We start from the raw sequence: 22,060 nt of genomic DNA, 5'->3' as shown, positions 1-22,060 counted from the left end.
TATATAATGTTTATCGACACAAATGTATATAAAAATTAATTTTGTTTTTAAACAAAACAATTAGTGATTTATAGACAGAGAGAGAAACGCGAGACTCAAATGTCATATAATTATTAAATACATTAATTGTTTTTATGGTTTGTTTTACATAACTTTATGTATAGTATTATAATAATATGATATATAATATAATAAACACTTTTGACATAATAATGCTTTTTTGACATAACATTGTGTTTTATGTTATAATTTGTTAGACTTTTTATATTACGGTTATTATTGAATTGAATTATCAAACAAATTGATTATTAAATTTATGAAATTAATTGTTTGATATAACGTTATAATAGATTTGTTATATTATTATTAGTTATAAAAAAACTGATTTCAAGATTTGTAAATCAAAACGACATATGATATGAATATGTGATAAATTGTCTCTAAAATTGACCTCATTTTTTGAATACCATAAACGTCTTCAAGTGAGACGACAACTACGTTATGGACTTATTGTCGACAATTGATTGTTGTATAGACAGCTGATAACAAATTCGGTGATCAATGTCTTCGATCAGTGGTAATGGTGTCGATGACGACGATTCGCTGTTCGAGTTGTTAAAAGAGGTCCAATTGGAACAGTTCTATGATCTGATTCGTAAGACACTCAATGTTACACTCGTTGACCACTTCGACAAAGTCATTGTCACTGATTTAACTGATTCGGCTGTCGGTATGGGCGCACCCGCAGCCAGAAGACTAGTAGCCGCAGCTAAGACTAAGATTAGAGACAAGAAGCGAAAGACAATTTTCAATATGATTTTACCAAATAAGACATCGACAGGACATCAATCAACACATTCCAAGAAATCTTCGAATTCGGTTTCCAACAGAAGAAACTCATTGACACCTACTTCGGCATCCAATGGTCTGACGTGTCTTATCAACACTAAAGACATCAAAACACTTAACAAATTAGGCGACGGATCCTTTGGTGTAAGTCTTTAGTATATTGTATGCAATGTATTGACAATTATTATTATTATTCAGTATTTATAAATTATAATTGCAATTAAAATTACCCAAAAAATAATCTTAAAATTTAATGAACCTATAAATTGTTAATTTATTTTAACAATCTGTGATATATATAGTAATATATGATATTTATTACAATTGTTAGTATAATTTATTATATATTAAATATTCATATTATTAATACGGGTAGTGATATAACATATTTTTGTATTGTACTAATAATATTTTTTTATTGATAGATGAAAATTCAAACATTTAAATCTAATCATTATTGAAAAAATAACATTATAATCAATATTAGAAAATTATTGATTGATATATAATTAATTTATATATATATATATTTTATAAATAGGCATATTTTTGTAGGAAAAATTCACTTTTTATTTTATTAAATATAATTAATACATTTTATATAACAGATACAGTATTTTTATCATTTTACTACTCTATCCCATCACTGATTAAGTTGTTATTTAAGATTATTCTTTAAAGTTTATAAATAATAGGTATTAAATTTTATCATCTATTGTATTGTATAATATATTATAAAATTAATAGTTAATACTTATATTTGTACAGTATATTTAATTTATATTGTATAATTATAATTAAGTTAACAAATATTATTTTTAAAATTACGATATATAAAGATTTCTGATATTATTTTTTAAATTAACATTTTTAATGATAATAATTAATATTATTAACTGCTTATATTGCTTAAAATTATTTTTTAAACGTATTATTTTATTATTATTTAGTAAAGTTTCAGTAATTACATAAATATTAACATTAATAAAAAAATGTAATATTCCAAAATTATTACCTGTATAAATTTATACTAATTTATACTGTATATAATAAAATTATAATAGATTATGCTTACAAAGCTGTTTTATTGATATTATAAAAATGTCAATAAAAATAATTGTTATTGTTTAATGTTGATATTAAATTTATATCAAAATGAATAATAGGATTATAAAATAGATAGGTTATTGACAATTATTGTCATTATATGATTGTATAGTTGTATGTAATTAAAATAACATAGTAACAAGGTTGATTTAATTAAACATTTCCACATAGAATTACTGTAGACGTAATAAATACATGGTTTCTATGAATAAAAATAATATTTACTAAAAATTTTATATATTATTTCCTAAAAGGTTGTGATGAAAGGTGAATGGACTCTACCTAATGGTCGTACAAAAGAAGTGGCGGTAAAAGTATTAAAACAAGAGGTTATGTCAGAGCCGACAGCTTTCGAGGACTTTGAGAAAGAGGTCAATGCTATGCATCAATTGAATCACCAGAATCTGATTCGTCTCTATGGAGTAGTATTATCGTCACCTATGATGATGGTCACCGAATTGGCCGCATTGGGAGCTCTTAGGGATCGATTGCGCAAAGAATGTGGACACACATCCATATCAACATTAATTGAATACGCGATTCAAATATCTCAAGGAATGGCATATTTAGAGTCTAAACGTTTCATACATAGAGACTTAGCTGCGCGTAATGTTTTATTAGCTAACAATGAAAAAGTTAAAATCGGCGACTTTGGACTCATGAGAGCTATTCCCTCTCATGAAGATTGTTATATAATGAATGAGCACAAGAAAGTACCCTTTCCTTGGTGTGCACCCGAGTCACTCAAGTCAAGACAGTTCTCACACGCCAGCGATACCTGGTTTGTACTGATTAACAAATTTATTTATTTTTAAAATATTAGTTTATAAATAAATTTTTAAACTTATAGGATGTTTGGTGTAACACTTTGGGAGATGTTTACCTTTGGTCACGAGCCATGGATTGGACTCAATGGCGCACAAATACTCCATAAGATTGACAAAGAGGGTGAACGACTGCCTCAACCAAATGCCTGTCCGTTTGAAATTTATCAGCTTTTGCTGATTTGTTGGGACACTAAACCAGAAAATAGGCCAACATTTGAGGCATTGAAGACCTTCTTTTGTGAAGCCCGTCCCGTCAAATTGAAAGCCATTCAAAAATTTGATGGAAAACCTGATAGTCATCCGAAATTGGCTGTTGAACCGAAAATTATCGTTAAAGATATCTATTTGAATGTCGAAGTCAGCGATGAGATTCAAGTGATTGAAGGAAAACCAGAAAATTATTGGTGGAAAGGACAGAATCAAAGAACTTATGCCATCGGATACTTTCCCCGATGTGTTTCGGGAAGCAATTCAATTAAATCTAGTGATATTAGTCGACCTCTAAGAAATAGTTTCATACACGCCGGTCATGGAAGTCATGCCGAATCGTGGGGTAATCCCGCTTATATTGATTCTATGTATTTGAATAATCCTATGGAACCTCCAGATGTTCTCGGCATTGAAATGGATTTACCATCAGCTCCCAAATTAGCCAATAGGAATAAAAGTAAATTTTAATTTTAAATTAAAAGTCATTTATTTTAAATTTTTTACAAACCATTACAGGAACTTTACATTTATCAGACTTTAAACAAATTGAATCTAAAAAGATAAGTCAATTTGGATATAATAAACTTCAAAATGAAAAGGTGTTAATATATAAAACAAATGTTTCAAATCTTCCGCGACGGTCGCGATCTTATTCGGAACTTAAGACTGTCGCCGATAATTGGGATGAAGTGAAACAAAGTGACGGAATTTTAATTGATTTGAGCGATGAAGTGACTGTCAGTTCTTCGACAGCACAACAAGTTATGACTGAATCCCATAGAAATTTACGATCACTTAATCACATTGAGACTAATAATAGTCAACCATCCAGTGGTCAAATTGATGACTCGACATATTGTAATATTCCGGTCGACTCTCAAACTAATAATAACCAATCGTTTAAGTATTATTCACCACCACTTGAATCAACAGATGTGCTCACAAACGGCGGCTTTAGTTTTGATAACAAAGAGGATCGATACTACTCTGCCGTTGCATCGAATTTTAATGAAGAATCTCAGATTCAATGGTCATCATCGACTTCAACGACTAATTCATTTGTTCCAAATTTTCAAAACAATATCACACCAAATGAACAATCAATTGATTTGTTAGAAAAGAAATTGAAAGAAATTCGTCTAAACTATTCTACAGACAATTTGACATTAAATACAAACAATAAAACTACTGAAAACAATAATATTATTCAAACTCTGAGCCCACAAATTGAATCAAATTTAAAAAACAATGAAATGACGACAAAGTTAAGCAAAGAATTCATTGCCGAACTCGAGTCAAAATTATTGAATCCCAGTAGTAGTGGTGATACCATTAAAAACAGCGACTCTTTGACAAAAGCCAAAGTCAATATAAGCCAAATACCAATCATAGAGCCGCCGCCAAAGTACGCCACAACTAGAAGAACAAACAGCACATCCACACCAACCCATTGCACTGCTGTCAGTCCCAATAACATTGTCTCCGTCAACAACAACAACAACAATAATAACACTACTTTTGCAACAGTATGTCTACCAAACAAGCCATCGGCGCCTACGACTCCATTTGCAAACAATTCAAATACAGCACACGTTAAGCCGTTTTTGGTGACTCCATCAGCTCCGACTCGTGAGTCAATTTATGGACTCGGAGTATGTCATAATTCAATTCCCGGCTCATCACTGCCTGCAATGGATTTTCCGCAATCATTGGTTACAAGACTACAGAATCGAGTGAAGTCGGCGACAAAAGACGAGTGCATTACATCTCTCTATAAGAACAATATGGACGCCGTGGCAGCGCTTAAAGAACTTCAGTTAAATCAATTGATGAAATTAGGTATTTCGAGTCGTGGCGACTGCGAGAAGGCATTAATGATCGCCAACTACGACATGGAAGCGGCCGCCAGTCAGCTGTTGGATATGTTGGCGGTTAAGTGAACAGACCTATTGATCCTCTTTGTCGGCAATTCTTCTACTTTTTTCTTAAACATTGTTTGCTTAAAGATGTCACACAAAAAAACATAAATTTTTTGAAATTATTACTCAGTTATTGTTTTATAATTTTTATTTTTTTAATAATTTATATTTAAGTCATTATTAGTTATAATTGGTTTGTTTAAAGATTGGAGAGCTCTTAATTAATACAATATTTGTTATTAAAAAAACAAATTTATTATACATTTAGCATTAAAACTTAGTATTTATAATTTTTCATTTAAAATCATCCAAAAACTAAATGTAAATTATGTTTATATTATTTATTTGTATTCAATATTTAAAAAACAAAACAAATTAATTTATAAATTATATATAAGATGTTTATCAGCCAAAGATCTGCTTTATATTATATATAAATTATATTATTATTATTTTTGATTTCACTTAATTTTTTATAATTTATTGACGCAATATATATATATATTAATAGTATTTAATAAATGTTTGAAAATATTGTGAAAATTGTTATTAAAAAAAATATAATGAATTAAATAATTATAAAACAAGAATTGTTTGAAACAATTGCCATAAATATCCCAAATGTGTCGCTAATGTTGTGTTGACTTTGAATGCAATGATCAATGAAAACGGCATTGTCTTCAAAATAAATAATAAATAAAAACGTTTATATTATCACTCAATTGAGTCCCAAATTTTAATGAATTAGTCTCATAATCATCATCTGAACGATGGATTCAATTGGGTGGTCATCTATAGATGTGTTGCTGATGACCATCACTGCCATCATTGCCATCTCATTCATATCAATCATCTATTTATTTATAAAATTCAGGTAATAATTATTGTTATATTTTTGCCGCTAAAATGATTGAAACATTTATTGACTTAAATATCTTTTTTTTTTTTTTGTTAAATCAATTGCCAGAAGACGAAGACCTGAGTTGTGTCCAGTGAAGTGTCATTATTGTCACGAATCGCAAGAAGTTTTATTTAGTGAAACAAATTCATTTGACTGTCGCTATTGCCGTCAATACAATGGATTCAAACCGGTATTAATTAATTTGTCGATAAATTATTGTAATTTTTTCAAACAGATATCAATTTCTTAATAATAATATTATTTATTTAAAGGACGGCAGTTATAATAAACTAATACCCGATCACTATATGGCCACTGAAAATCCGCCGCAGTTTTGTCGTCCGATTCTCAATTGCTATTCAAATAGCGGTCAATTGTGTCACTCTTGTAATATCAATCAAGAGATTAAAATCAAATTATTGACTGAATTTATGCCATTTAATGAAAATAAATTCACTGAAGAATATGAAGAATATAAGAGACATCTGGAGAATGGATACCGTTTGTGCAGTCAATGCGAGTCAACCCTCAAGAATATTCTGTCAAAACCGATTAATTGCATTAAAACAGTGGTCAACCATATAGTCCAACAAAATCTGAAGCCTGATTTGGATTTAGTGTTTGCCAAACAAAGTAATAAACACATGAAGACCCTTAAGACATCACTTATAGTCATTCAAGTGGTTCTCGAAGTCATTAGTATTACTTGTTCACTGATTATGAATGTGTTTGCCATCAATGACTTCAACGACAATAGCGATTTGTCAATCGTTGAATTTCCGGCACAAGTGAATCAATTTTTATACTTAAATTTGTCAAATCAAAGTCTAGTGATTTTTTGTGGACTTATTTCATCGCTAACTTCATTAGCTATTTGTGATAAACAACTTATACCGACAGCTCTGTGGTTAGCATTTGTCTCAATTGATACACAATTTATAAGCAATTATTTTGATAAAATTTCGACAATACTTTTGCGGACCATTTTATCCGCTTTTTTGATTACAGTCTTTACTATTACTATAGTTTCGCGTTTGATTTGTTTTTGTTATATGTTTTATGTAAAATACAAACAAAATTTTATTAAACAAACAGAAATTGTTAAGTCATTTGGAAATACCGTAAACAGTAAACCAAAAGTTTTAACTAACAGTAAAGTAGTCAATCGTAGCCAAGAAATCGATAATAAGAAACCAATGCTAAGAAGTGCTGAACAATCGATTGGAGAGCAAATAAAGTCACTCTCTATTATCGATGAAAGAAATAATAGTTTAAATTCAAATCCAAAGTCAAAACAGAATTATTGGATCAGCGGAACAAATACAGCCAATACTTATGGCTCAGACTTACATCAGATGTCTAGAAATTCTTCATTAACACCGAAGAATATTATACTTCCGGCAAAATTCCATTACGAATCGATCGCTCAAACCTCTTGGGTTTCACCATTTAAGCCAAACCAAAGTCCACGTAAAGAGTTTTCATCAAACTATTCTTATATGGGGTCAGACAGTCAGCACTTAATCAATTGGATGACTAACGATATATCAGGTTTGGTGACTCCGCCACCATCTATCAGCCCTTCGATTTGCAGTAAGTATTACAGTATTATTAGTACTAAAATTATTTTATTAGTTACCGTAATCACTGTAACTAATATTTTTTATTTTATTAATTTTTTATTTGACATGAAATTAGGTGAATCTGCTTTTGTCAATCGATTTTCCACTAATGTTGGCAACAGTTATCAATTGAATGCTTTTGACTTCAAAAACAATGGGTTTTCCAACAATTTTAATGAATCTATTGTCAGAAATCGTATAACTAGTAAACATATTGTTAGACCACTTACTATTGATGGAAGTTCTAGAAGTAGTAGAGAAGACTCGTATAGTAATGTCAGTCAAATGAACGATTCGTTGTCTTCGCTGTCCATTAATAGGAGACAACATTTAAAACCAGTTGAAACTGTTGTCAATAATGAGACGACATTGCAAAGAGTTGTACACAGTTTGACACAAAGTTTAATAATAGCTTTGTTTGTTTTAATACTATTTTGTTTTGTAATCTTTTTATCACTGCCAGTGACATTCAGGACTCAATTTGATTTTAATTCAATGAATTTTCAATTAAGTGTCGAAAATGTGCCTCAATATGATGTTTGTATAAAATAACAACAGTTTTTATTTGTAAGCAATTGTTTAAAAATATATTTTAATTCTTAATGATTTTTGATAAATATTTATTGCTTAATATACAGCTTATATATTATTTATGGAAATAATAATTATAATAATAATTAGATTTTTTGTTCATCATCTCCGACACAAAACTGTAGCGGCATTTGCTTTATGCCGGTCTCACAGTTTTCGCGAAGCATTTTGCAGTGATTTAAATATATTTTGCCATCGGATCTGTTTTTATTAATGGATTGATTATTTGATATAATTATTTTAATTTATTTATTTATATATCAATAAATTAGTTTATTATAATTACCCGCACACGGGATCATAGATTGCTAAACATTGGTCTAAAATAAATTAGTAAAAGAGATCATTAATTGAATTGTTTTTTTTAATTATTCATTAATTATATGATTGTTTTTATAAGTTATTTGTAATTATTGTTTTATTTACAGAGAGTCTTAAACAGCGACGACAGCGGCGATGCTTTTAATTTCAATTATCTGGTCAACAATAGGTTGGATTTATAAGTGACCAAGGGTAAAGTTGTAGATAATTTTAAACTAAATAAGATTGTAATTGGTCATTTTTCAATTAATTGCATGATTGGGCAGATAATTGCAGTCGACTATCATTTTTACAATTTTTTAACAGTCGACTATTATATGGCCAATCATACAATTAATTGAAAAATGACCAATTACAATCTTATTTAGTTTAAAATTATCAATAACTTTACCCTTGGTCACTTTTAAATCCAACCTCTTGTTGACCAGATAATTGAAATTAATATCATCGCCACTGTCGTCGCTATTTAAGACTCTCTCTATTATTTATATATTGATACTTATATTGTATAATAAATTTACATACCCGGACAACTGTAATAGAAAACCAAAAAAACTTTAATTAATAAATGATTTATTCAAATATAGTTTATATAATAATTTGTTATTTATTATAGTATTAAATTACAATCAATAAAAGCAATTGATAATACCTTCCTGTTTTGACGCATTCATTCATTGCCACAATTTTAACATCAGTACTATATATATAAAATAAAATAATATATATATATATATCGGTATATTAATATGTAATAGAAATTACGGTAATAGAAATTACGGTAATAGAAATTACGGTAATAGAAATTACGGTAATGAAAATAACATTTAAGAAATATATTTAATAATAACAAACGAAAAAAATTATTTTTAAAAAAACATATAATTCAAACCCGCAATTACGTTGTCTTAATTGGCATTCATTCAGATATATTTGGCCATCACTTCCACAGACGGGTTTCGGGAACTCGAGACACGTTTTGGGACAACTTTCATATTTTCTTCCCTCTGATTATAAAAATATCATTAAATATGATACCAAAACTTTTAATAATATAATATAATATGAAAATAATATTTTTGTTGATATTTTTTTATTTCTATTTACAGTATAAGCAAAGATTTATAGTGATATTCTCTAAAAAATTTTTTTCTTGAAATGATATGTTATATAAATTTATACAGTATTACTAAATAATACTTTATATTATAGACTCTATATTAAAAAAAAACATATAATTTATAGTTGAAAATATACAGTACCAGTACATTGGGTTTTTATTACTAACTTTTAAATCTAATAAATCACCATAAATTATTAGCAAACATTTATAAAGCAATAATATAAATATACGGTATATACAGTATAAATACATTAAATAGCATTACGTTTGGATCGCTAATCAAACACTACTTGAATATTATGAAAATAAGACTTTCCTTACGTCTATTCCTCCCGAAGCAGAATAGTGGCGATCGTTCAGCAATTTTCTTGCTTTTTATTTGATTAAATTAATATCAGAAATAAAATTAGATTAAATGTTATTTAATATTAAAATACAATACAATCATATTTTTTTAGTTCATACCCGCAGTTTCTCTTATGAAGTACACATTTATTTGGATAAAATTTTCCGTCTTCTTTAAATATATAGATATAAATAAGTTGTATATTAGTTTAACATATAAAACAATTGAAGTAATGATTCAATTATATACAGATATAGAAAAGATAGTACATATATATATAAAAAATGTCAAAAATGTTTGGCTAATTAAATACCGGCACAAACGGGATCCTGAATGTCGAGACAATCGGATGGACATAAGGGATGTCTTCCTCTACAGTGCTCCCAATCCTCTTGAGTTAGACTTTAATTTAATTTATAAGACATTTACAGTTAGTACTTGTTGTCGACATGTTAACTAAATGTTAAATTTATAAAGTATATATATATATATATAAATATTATATATCATATTATAAGAGGAATGACTACTTTTTTATTGAGCTATAGTTGGAGGTAAGCCTTATGTCATTAAATGGATATATACTGACCTACAGTTGGATTTTTTCATCTCACAAATCGATTCATAAGTATTTCCATTTGAGGCACAAATTGGTTGAGAATTATTGGATTTAATAGAATTGCATTCATGGGGACAGTCAGACAAATCTAAAAACACATTATAAAACTATTTAATATATTATAGATATACAGCAAACGTAAACTTATTTAATATACAGTATATATAAATAAGTTCACATTATTGACAAAAATAGACATTAAATTAATCTATAAAACTCTCGAAGCTTTACCTAAAGCTTTACATTTGCTTAAAATTATTGTAAATATTGTTATTAATAATAATAATAATAATTTTTGATACATTATTATACTATACTGTATATAAGTATATATAAGATTCGTTGTTAATAATTAATAATTTTTATTTTCTATAAGATTTGTCAAAAAACTTCTTTATTGAACTTTCAACAAAAAACAAATGAAAACATCTTTATATTAATAATAAAAATATTTTTATTAATACAAAGAGTTAAGAAATTTTTTGAACAAAAGCTTTTTATTTCCCACTCAAATGCCTTGAAATATACCAAATTTGGTCACAAAGTATATGCAATCCCCGGTTCTCTATAATATAATATATAATATAATCTCATTTTAGAAAAACAAATCAACTATTTTGAAGATGTTTTTTATAAAGAGTTAAAATAACATTTAATATTCAGTAAACATTTTTATAGTAAAAGTATTTAAATACTATATAATTTAAAATAAAAGATAAAACTATAATAACACTTTGTTTTTAAAAATTATAATAAATTTTTTAAATTATCATATAATTGTAATATAATAAATTTAATTTATACTTAATGTAAAATGGGAAAGTCATTTTTAGATATTAAATATAAATATTATTTAAAATAATAAATTTTAATGTGAAAAATGTTACTTTTATGGCAACTTTAAAATAAACTATTAATAGCATAAATAGTTAATTTGTTTTATTTAAAATATTAATAGTAAGATAAAATACTTTGTAATATTTAATTTATAGTAAAAATTATTATTATTATTATTGATTGAAATATAATATTATTATATTTACCCAGAATTCCAATATCTTAATATATTAATGATATACATTTATGTCCTATACTATAATACTGTATTATAACTAATATTTTTGCCGGTCATTAATAATACATGTATTATTAAACAGTATGTATCCTATAATACCTTTTTTATACTAAATTAAAAAAAATTGCAAAATAAGATATTATCTAAGTTATGAAAATTTTGAACAAAAAAAACTAGTCTCATATATTTTGTCATTGATTATAAATATAGTTCTTAAAAAATAAGCAATTATTTTTAAAATAAAATTGCATATTAAACTGACAATGATTATTATTTTTATTTCATAATTATTTGTTGTTTTAATAACTGTGACTATTTTGAATTATCATTTTTCTTAGAATAAAATTTTATTACTATATTATTACTCAAAAAAATATTTTACTATTATCAATGTTTTTTATATATAAGATTCTATGTTAATGTACTGAATTGTCTAATACAATCCCACACTAGAATTTTAATATTATTTTTTATTTGTTGTAACTATTTGATAAATTTAATAAATTTAATTATTTTTATTATAGAAAATAATAAAAGCTATTAAAGTAAAAAAATATTTTTTAATCTAATTTTATTGTGCTTGTGTGTACAAAAAAACAAATTACAGAAAATAAAAAAATCAATAAAAAGGCATATTTTGTCAAAATAAAATTTGTGTCCAAAACATTATCACATTTATAGTGGCAATAATAACTTGTCGTCTAAGAGTATCATAATTTTTCAAATGGTTTCACAAATTCAAAGCTAATTTTATATAAAATGATTGCATTGAAAAAATAGCAGTTTTATGAATACGATATACTAGTCTTTTGATTAGTGATATACATTGTATATGATATTAATAGTAAAAGTCATACCAATTCACTATGTGTTACCAATTGATATGATATTATAGTGCATGTATACCAGTATATACAACAACTTTTTAAAGAAATAAATATAAATATTTTGGTGACATTACTGATATGTGAAATAAAAAAAAATTTTCAAATACTGTTCGGAATTATATGTTATTATATATATATATTTGGGAAACAAAAATTCAATAAAAATATATGTGAAAAATCATAAAAACAAAAATATAATGCAAATATTGCTTAAAGGTTTTTTGAGTTTTTTTTCTTCAAGTGCGAGTCAACTGAAATTTTATATTTGAGTAAAATATTTGGTTGCTTAGTATATATATATATTACACCAATAAATCTATATATGAATTACATATATATATATAACTCTAATAAAAATAAATATCTAAAAAATCCTAATTTTATATGTTTTAAATGTGAAATACATTATATTAATAATAAAAATTCTTTATATAAAATTGGATAAATAAATAATATATACAATAATAATAAAAAAAATTGCTGACAAAAATAAACTGAATTTTTGTCTAAAAATTTTCTATGATATACACAATTGTATATTATAAATAATAAGTAGTTTTTAAAATAAATAACTTAATTATAAATATGAATCAAAAGTAAATACTAAAAACAATTAATTAGTGTTTACAGAGAATTAGTGTTTATTAATTTTATGTATGATATGTGTAGCATATAATAAATGTATTAATATAAATATCAGATAATTTATATGACTGTTAAATCTAGTGAATTACGATGTTATGGTGTTATGATGGGCTCCGGGAGAAAAACACGAGTATTCACTCTTTAAGAGCTGATGTCAATAGAGAGAAGATGTGAGATGTGCTTACAATTAGAGCACAGAAATAGAAAGAAAAAGAGAGAGAAAGAGAGAGAGAGAGAGAAAGAAAGAGAAAGAGAGAGAGAGAGAGAGAGAGAGAGAGAGAGTGGGCGCCAATCGATATGACGGCCACTCTGTCTATATATGTGCCGAAACACTGAACTCACTTAAATAGAGTGTCAGTTAGTGATGTTATATATAATCGCACTGTTATTCACAGAAAAAAGAGATAGAGAGAGGACTGACTCTTTGTCCAAAAATTTGTTGTTATCATCTCATTAGTGAACAAATGGCATAAATGGTTAAACTTTTCAATATTTTGTTGGCTTTTTCTAAGCAATTACTTAATGATATTATAAGCAATAGTAAAGTTAAAAAGTTCAGTTGATATACAGTATATATATATATATATATATATTTATTTATAAATATAAAATGTATATGTATATGTACATGGTCATTTTGACATATATCGGCACATTATTCAAACACGTGCTGAGTGCTGGTGGCAGAGGAGGTGCTATTGCAACCAAAGGTATGTTATCATTAAATTTTATTTTACTAAACCTTTTTTTTTGTTTTCAAAATATTTTTCATTGCTATATATTAATATAATATATACTATATATGATATATAAACTGATGAACAGGTGGTTCCGGATATCACGGCCAACCAAAGTTTGATCCCAACGACGACAGCGGATCATTCTCTGTGATTCTTGTGGTGATCCTTCCGGTCGCCCAAATGATTGCCGTACTGTTTCTTGTGCTACTTATAAGGATTTGCTACAGAAAGTACTGTTACAAACAACAACAACAACACCATCAACACAGTGAACAACATAACTGTGCGGTTAAAAAACCGATTCACGACATTGAAGCCAACCATCCGTCCAGAAGTTAGATCACAAACAAGTTTTTTGATTCAATGGCTAAATAAATCAAATGATTTGTCATCTTATTTATGACAATCATTATATAATAATAATAATAATACTTATATATAAAAAAACTAATAATAATATACAGCAATGCCTTCTTTCTTGTGTCAAAATACTCATAAATTTAGATTTTGTTTTGACATAAAATACTTTTATTATTTAAAGATATGTTGAAAATCATAAAATGTTAAACAGATTTCTTCAATTAGTTTGTTGTTATGTTATTTCATACAAAATATATTATCTTATATTATAATAACAATTTGGAGTACAATGTGATCAAAAATCCATCTTAACTTAAACCGTAAGATTTAAATCAAATTATTTATTAATTCTAAGTTTATTAATAAAATTAAATAAACAAATATTAAATAATAATTAAAAAATAATAAATTTTAAATACAAGTGTCATAAAAAATTGATAATTGACTTTCAAAAAACACAGCAAATAATGTTAAATCTCTATTGAATTATTTATTAACATTAGTTTTATTCAAGTGATAAAACTAGTGATCTATTTGTGAAACTCAAAGCTCAAGAATTAGGACAAACACAGAATATTCTTGATATCCATTATATTATATATTATAAAAACTGTGAATTGCTTTATCTTTCATTTATTTAGCTCGTCATCAAAAAAATATATAAATAATAATAATAAGATAAGACTTGTGAAAACACTCATTAATTTGAAAATCTGTATTAATAAATGTGTTTATATTAGTTTATAAATGTATAGTAATATATATGATCAGTATGTTTAGTATATATGATCATTGCTAATTAATTAGAATTAATATTAAAATATTAGCGTAAAACGATAAAAACTAATTAATTATTATTTACTAAAAATATTATGAATTTTTCATATGTCAATTGATAATGTAATAAATAATAATTATAATGAATTTTTGCATAAGTAATTGGAAAAATAGATAATCTATAATAATATTAATAAATACCATAATTGCAAACAAAACAACTATAATATCAAATTAATTAAAAATACAAAACTTAAAATTATACTAATTACTATATATTTGTAATAAAATGCAATATTTTATTGCAATAACTTAATAATAATAATAATACTAAAAATAATAACTATTGTCAAACAATTTGATAGCATTATAAAACATTTGACAATATAATTGATATGTTTTAGCTGTTAGTTATTTCTAAACTTTTTAAGTGAATTTATGGTTGTTTCTGATTAATTGCTTTGAGATTAATTTGAAAGCTTTTCTTTTTGATTGTTTGTTTGATTCGGTGTTTTTTAAGTTAAGTTTTTAGATAAATTAGTTTATATAAAAGTAATTTATAAATATATTTACAATTTTTATGTTTATTTATATATGAATTCATTTGAGAATATTCTTACAAATTTTATTTTATTCAAACCTTTCAATTTATATATATATATATATATATTATTTTAGTTATTATATGTTTATTATATTTATGATGCAAATAAAATTCATTTAGTTTTATTAGAGTCTAAAATCTAAAACAATTACATTTATTCAAATATACAATTTCAAGAAATTAATTACTTTTTTATATTGTTTGAAATGTATTTGAAAAATACAATTTTAGTAACATTTAACAATTGTATTTTATAAATAGATGATATTTAAACAAAACATGTATTTTATATTAAATTACATCAATGAAATAAAAACTGCATGTTGTATAAAATTAATTTATAAAATATAAAACTATACAATAAAAACATTATAGAAATTTATATAATTTAAAATAATTAATTTTTCTGAACATTTTCCTAAAATCTTTAAATATTTACCACTTCTTTAATAATATATATATATATATATAAACATTAAAATACTATAATTTTTTTGAAAGATAAATAAAAAACAAGAATATTATTATTGTTTAAATATAAATCTTTTCAATAATATATTATAATAAATATTATAAATTTATATTTCAAATTAAGTGAATAGTTTTATATTTTAAATATTATAACTACTATAGATTTAAAAATATTTGACAACAATAAGTCTATTACATTAGACGTGTGCTCATTATGTTTGTTAAAAACATGTATTGCCATTAAAAATAATTTTTTATTTATTTTATGCCTTAATTTCAAAATTAATTATTTTGATAATAGAACACTTGAATCAAGTCTTTTCTAATTTTATTTTTAATTAATATATAATTTATTTACAATAATATTTTATTTTATAATTTATTTTCATAGACTAATCATAATTTAATTTAAACAATTATATTTACATTTAAATAGTCAACTAATCAATAAATTTTCAATAAAAATATTTTGTAAAATCAAATATAAAATATCTTTTTGACATTATTATAAATTTGTCTCAAATTAGTTGATATTATTTTTAAAAAGTAATCCAAAAACGTTTTTTGCATTTCGTAAATTGAAAAATTTTGTTTTTTAAAATAAATTTTTATATATATAAACTTAAAATATAAAAGCTTTTACATTACTTATTTTTAAATATAGGGTAAAAAATAAAATATATGTTTGCGAATAAAATTTTAATAAATATTCCTAATAATGTATAATATAGTTTTGTTTGAACGCTTAAAAATATGTTCAAATCTACAAATTTAAATATTAATAATAATCTTGAATTATTTACTATCAAAAGTCTTAATATATATATATATATATATATAACAAATTAGTTTATATTTTATTTTAAACTACATATAATAGTTAATCTCAAAAAATGGTATTAAATAATAAATAATAGTAGTATATTGTAAAATAATAGAATTCATTAACTGTTAGTAATAATTTAAGTTTAATAGGGATTTAATGTCTAAAATTTATATATTTATAGTTGAATTACTATTATAATAAAAATTGTTTAATCTAAGTACTGTATATAGTGTGGCAAAAAGGAGAAATTTCTTGAAAATTTCTAAAAGAAATTTCTATCTATGGGATCCCCATGGTTAATTTTGTTATCTCGATATTTGCTATCATATAACAATACATTAAATATTATTATTATTATTTTAATTATTAATAAAAATAAAAAATTAATTAATTAAACTATATTAAACTATGATTTATATAATAAAATGAATAAAATTTTACAAAACTTATTATTATTAAATAATTATAATTATTTTATATATAGGTATCCCATTTTGTATAGTACTGTACTATACTGTATGATATTATATGTATAGTATTATATGTTATTAAAATACTGGTATTACAATAACTATAGATATGGGGATCCCATAGAATAACATTAAATTTAAATTTCTATAGAAATTTATTCATGAGAAAGTTTCTAGAAACTTTCTCACTGAAATTTATTAGAAACTTTCTATTTGCCCATCTCTAACTGTATAGTACTGAGTACTTTAACATATGATATTATTTTGTCTTAAAGTTAAATATATTTTTTGATATTTAGACAATACTGTAAATACAATGAATTTTTGCAATACAACTATGAAAACTATTATTTTTTTATCGACTTCTTACTAATGTTTATATTTTGCTATAAATATAGCATTTTTATAGGATTTTTCCCAAACATTTAATAACAAAATTTATAACTTAATAAAATTGATGGTCACAATAGTGACCATTAAACAATATAGAGTAAACATATATAGATTTATATTAAAAACATTGAATTTAATTAAAGTTTATGACCAAAAATGTTTTTATGTTTATATTCCAATCACTGTTTTATTACATAAATTGTTTGGAGAATAAAAATGTAATAAATAAATATTTTATATCTAATTGAAATTAGTAAATTATCAGTTTATTATACACTATAATATTGTATATATAATTCAATATATATATATATCAATTCATAGATAAATGTATCAAGTACCGCATATATAAATTATTAACTATAAATATATTAATAATATGATATAAATATTTGACAAAATTAATTTAATTAATTTTGATTGCTTAATAAATCAGACGTTCAATTTATAATTTATAATTTAATTATTTGTCCAAAAAAAATACTAAATCATACTTTATAATAGTATTATGTAATTGCAATTTTATTTTTCATTTGCAACTTGATATTTGGTTATGTCATTCTCGTTGCATTAATTGCATGTACACTATAAGTAGTATATATATATCCAGACATATAATTATTTATATATAATAAAAGTAAAGTCAAAATAATTTTTAATTTAATTAATTAGACATTCATTTCTGAGGCACCAAAAAGGTTATAATGATAATGAAATTTACGGTACAGTACTTTATTTAATGACTACAATATACTACTGTTTTTATGTAGACATCTATTTATTAAAATATCTTTCTAGTTATTCAAAATAATGGTTAATACAAAAAAATACTTTTATAAATTTCCTGTGAGAATTTTAAAAAAAAATATTCAATTGTATAATAATATATCATTTTAATGCCTATAATATATTTTTTTTATAAATCAAGATGCTAAATAAATATTCGTGAAATATGCAAATAATTTTATTTTTCACACATAAATTTATATATATATATATATATTTGAAAAATTGAAAAATTTCACTCAACACTAGTGTAAACATAGAAAAATCTATTGTATAATATTCTAGTTTTTTTTTGATGTTGAAAAAAGTAAGTAAATCTCTGCCATTAAACTGAATGTCTTTTAGAGCCTTAGGTTGCGGTTTAAGACATTAGAGCACTTGAAAAGACAAAAGTTAATAATCATTCAAACATTTTATATATACTGTAATATAAAAAAAGATTTTGTCGTTTCTTACATTAGTTTGAATATAAAGTTTGAATTATGCATAACTGTGCACAGTATACATACATAAGCAAATCTTCTATATCATAGACACAGCTATTTGACAATAATTTACAGCTTTTGTTTAACAAGTGCTTAACAATGCATATATTAATTCATTTTTTTAAATATATGAAATTTCATTTTTATTTTTACTATAATTTTAAATTTAAATAAAAAAATATTATTTCAATTATTTATATTCAATATAAATGTGTATAATTTTAAGCAATTTTTATATCAAGAAAATTGATAAAATGTCTAAGTTTATATATATATATATATATATACAGATGATTTACAATAATGTCATAGTTATTGACTCATAGATTTAAATATACAGTAGTATTAAATTTATATTAAAATACAGTATATTTACTGAATATAGAGTCGGCAAATATAAATGATAAAAGTGATGGGCCATCAAATCATATATTATGTATACATTTTAATACAGTATTTAAATCAAATTACTTTTTTAAACATTTAAACTAATTTTTCATACTTTACTGTAAGAATAGATTGAAAGTTATAAAATGTGAATTATATATGATATATAAATTTATATACAGTATATATATTATTTACCCTTAAATATTTATGATTTTGATTTATTTATAAATAATGAATGCTGTTATAAAATAGCTGTATTATATTATTAAACTTTATTATATAATTGAATATAAAACGATTATATGTTTATAATCAAATATAATTTATTCAAAGTAATCTTAGATATAAAAATATAGTTAATTTTCATTGATTATTTTATTATTAGTTTTTCTAGGCAACTAGGAATAGTTAAATGCCTAATAACTAAAAATATAAGTTTAAAATTGACTTTATGTCAAACAAAAACAAAATAAAATTTTAATATAAAGTAAATATTGACTGAAAATATATTGATTATAGAAACAGATATTTGTAGAAATGTAAGTATTTTTGGTCATTGGTTTCAAAAATTAAATGATCATTCAATATACTGTACTTTTCAAAGCTTTATAATACAGTAATATGTAATAGAAAATTGTTTACTATTTTCTTAAATAACAAAATAATTTTAAATATTGAAAGTATTTTGTTGTATTGTTAGCATTAGTATGTGAATCAAATAAATATTAGATAACAATAATACAGAAAAATCAAAACTTATTATAATTATAATAAAGTATTTATAATATAGTGAAATCGATAAATATAAGGGTATTTAATAACTGGCAAATAATAATTGTCAGTTAAGTTTATTGTACTGTATATATATTGATTTCAACACACAATGATTTTTGTATGCGATTCAAACATTTGGCACACATTCATACATTCATAGACACAATTTATATAAAAACATAGTATCAATACTGTCATATGTTTTGTAATATTGTGTTATATAAAACCCAAATGAAACTAAAGATATATTATTGACAATTGTTGTGATTTTGGCATTTATAGTATAAATTTTATACTATAGTGACAGCTTATAGAGCATTACATACTCTCTCTCTCTATCTCTCTTCAATCATTTGGCAAAAGTTTTAAAACTCACATTTAATAGACACATCTGAGTGAAATTGTCTAAACATTTATAACCATAGAGTAAGATGTATTGAAATTTAGTAATATTAAGTAATTTAAGTTAATGTTTATAATATGAGTTTTATTCAAACTATTTTCCGACTCTTCTTTTAATTCAATGAAAAGCCAGTTATTTAAACTGCTTTTCATTTCGTGCTCTGATTTACTAATATTTTACACTACAATAGGACTTATCATTCAATTAAGTGATAAATAGATTGAATTTATTTAAATAATATAAACCACTTTTTTGTATTTTATGTCGTAAAATATGGAAAAAAATATTTATTTATTTTTTCTATAAAAAATTAATAATAGTTTGAAAAATTTAAAAAGTAATTAATTATTTTTAGAATTAATATACAATATATTTTAATTATAATCCTATAATAACATAGTTCTTTTTAAATATAAATATACATAAAAAAATAATTTGTAAAATATGTAAATATCATACAATGTTTTTAAAATTTAAATTTATAATTATTTAAAAATATAATTAAAAATATCATTTTATACTTATAAATAATACATTAAAATAGATTTTTTCAATTGTCTGGTTTTATTTTGTAATAAGTATTTTGTCTCAAATTATATCATAAAAAATTTGCATTTTTGCACTTCTATTATTTCATTGACTCTAACTATGATAAAGTTTAAAAAATAATAAAGACATTATTTGCAGTATATATTATGATTACGGTATACTGTATAATATAAATATATAAATATTATACAGGTATTATAATATTTATGTAACTAAGTATTAATATTAATGTATTTAATTTTAAAATATTCTAACATATTGTATAAAATATAATATATATAATACAATATTAAGAAATTATGAAAAAATGAAATATAAAATAGTAATTGATTTACAGTAGTATAAGAATAAATCATTATTTTGTTTATTATTATTCTCTTATTATTGAATGTCATTAAAATTATTATCTACTCGTATGTCTGATTTAGTCAAAACTGTTATTTTGTATTATCTCATTATTTTGATAAAATTGGACCACATTTTCAATAAACTTTATTTCTTTTGTTTGTCCGTATGTCTGTCCGTTTTGACAATGGATTCAAACTATTGCTTAAAATATAGAAAACAAATATTTCAAATACAAAATTTTATATATTTTAATAATCATCAAAAACATGTTTTTACTTTTTATAATACAGTTTATGCCACTTAAAAGTTTAAATTTGAGTAATATTATGCAATGATTTAGCAAGGTACTTTATATAACTTACCTAATATAAGGTAAATGTATACTAAGTTAGCTTGCTTAGCGTAAAGTTAAATGAACACGATATTACTCAAATTTAAACTTTTAAGTGGCATTATCTGTATAAACTAACTTTACTTAATATTTGAGTAATAAGTAAATGTAAATATGTGCGTTAATAGATATCAGATGAGACATAATAACAATTTCTAAAAGTTTGTTTTGGCAATGCTATATCAGACAATCTCAAATCGTTAACAATGACTTATCTTTTAATGATTTTTTTTGTTAGTCTTTAATTTACT

The 22,060-nt window shown here is 23.5% G+C and overlaps 3 protein-coding genes across 4 annotated transcripts; 2 read left to right on the top strand and 1 right to left on the bottom strand.

Annotated features, from left to right (window-relative positions):
• The first annotated feature begins 395 nt into the window (after window positions 1-395).
• On the top strand, window positions 396-5,091 carry LOC128962980 (activated CDC42 kinase 1-like). Its single transcript, XM_054309434.1, has 4 exons — window positions 396-993; window positions 2,211-2,737; window positions 2,807-3,450; window positions 3,510-5,091. The coding sequence occupies exons 1-4, from the start codon at window positions 562-564 to the stop codon at window positions 4,931-4,933; spliced, it is 3,027 nt and encodes a 1,008-aa protein (XP_054165409.1). The 5' UTR covers window positions 396-561; the 3' UTR covers window positions 4,934-5,091.
• Window positions 5,092-5,560: 469 nt separating this feature from the next.
• On the top strand, window positions 5,561-7,995 carry LOC128962252 (uncharacterized). Of its 2 annotated transcripts, none has more exons than XM_054308616.1 (4): window positions 5,561-5,786; window positions 5,883-6,003; window positions 6,086-7,406; window positions 7,512-7,995. In XM_054308616.1, the coding sequence occupies exons 1-4, from the start codon at window positions 5,683-5,685 to the stop codon at window positions 7,985-7,987; spliced, it is 2,022 nt and encodes a 673-aa protein (XP_054164591.1). In that variant the 5' UTR covers window positions 5,561-5,682; the 3' UTR covers window positions 7,988-7,995. The 2 variants fall into 2 exon arrangements, with proteins under 2 accessions (XP_054164591.1, XP_054164590.1); XM_054308615.1 differs by having other exon boundaries at window positions 5,880-6,003.
• A 98-nt stretch (window positions 7,996-8,093) lies between these two features.
• Window positions 8,094-10,828, bottom strand: LOC128962692 (uncharacterized). The gene is made up of 10 exons (XM_054309093.1): window positions 10,667-10,828; window positions 10,406-10,523; window positions 10,130-10,218; window positions 9,936-9,987; window positions 9,792-9,841; window positions 9,240-9,354; window positions 9,000-9,047; window positions 8,873-8,880; window positions 8,313-8,346; window positions 8,094-8,227 (listed from the first exon to the last, which is right to left on the bottom strand). The coding sequence occupies exons 1-10, from the start codon at window positions 10,737-10,739 to the stop codon at window positions 8,113-8,115; spliced, it is 702 nt and encodes a 233-aa protein (XP_054165068.1). The 5' UTR covers window positions 10,740-10,828; the 3' UTR covers window positions 8,094-8,112.
• Window positions 10,829-22,060: the final 11,232 nt, after the last annotated feature.

The sequence above is a fragment of the Oppia nitens genome, unplaced genomic scaffold, assembly GCF_028296485.1.
Source record: "Oppia nitens isolate AA-2021 unplaced genomic scaffold, nextdenovo-longstitch-racon4-pilon3 scaffold6_pilon_pilon_pilon, whole genome shotgun sequence".
Lineage (NCBI taxonomy): Eukaryota > Metazoa > Arthropoda > Arachnida > Sarcoptiformes > Oppiidae > Oppia > Oppia nitens.
This window is presented reverse-complemented; position numbering and strand designations above follow the sequence as displayed.

Coding starts and splice junctions, on each gene's coding strand:
- LOC128962980 (XM_054309434.1), top strand. CDS start 562: ATGTCTTCGATCAGTGGTAATGGTGTCGATGACGACGATTCGCTGTTC. Junction 994..2,210: donor TAGGCGACGGATCCTTTGGT/GTAAGTCTTTAG, acceptor ATTTCCTAAAAG/GTTGTGATGAAAGGTGAATG. Junction 3,451..3,509: donor ATTAGCCAATAGGAATAAAA/GTAAATTTTAAT, acceptor AAACCATTACAG/GAACTTTACATTTATCAGAC.
- LOC128962692 (XM_054309093.1), bottom strand. CDS start 10,739: ATGTATCAAAAATTATTATTATTATTATTAATAACAATATTTACAATA. Junction 10,524..10,666: donor AAGCAAATGTAAAGCTTTAG/GTAAAGCTTCGA, acceptor ATGTGTTTTTAG/ATTTGTCTGACTGTCCCCAT. Junction 10,219..10,405: donor ATGAAAAAATCCAACTGTAG/GTCAGTATATAT, acceptor ATTAAATTAAAG/TCTAACTCAAGAGGATTGGG.
- LOC128962252 (XM_054308615.1), top strand. CDS start 5,683: ATGGATTCAATTGGGTGGTCATCTATAGATGTGTTGCTGATGACCATC. Junction 6,004..6,085: donor AATACAATGGATTCAAACCG/GTATTAATTAAT, acceptor ATTTATTTAAAG/GACGGCAGTTATAATAAACT. Junction 7,407..7,511: donor TATCAGCCCTTCGATTTGCA/GTAAGTATTACA, acceptor ACATGAAATTAG/GTGAATCTGCTTTTGTCAAT.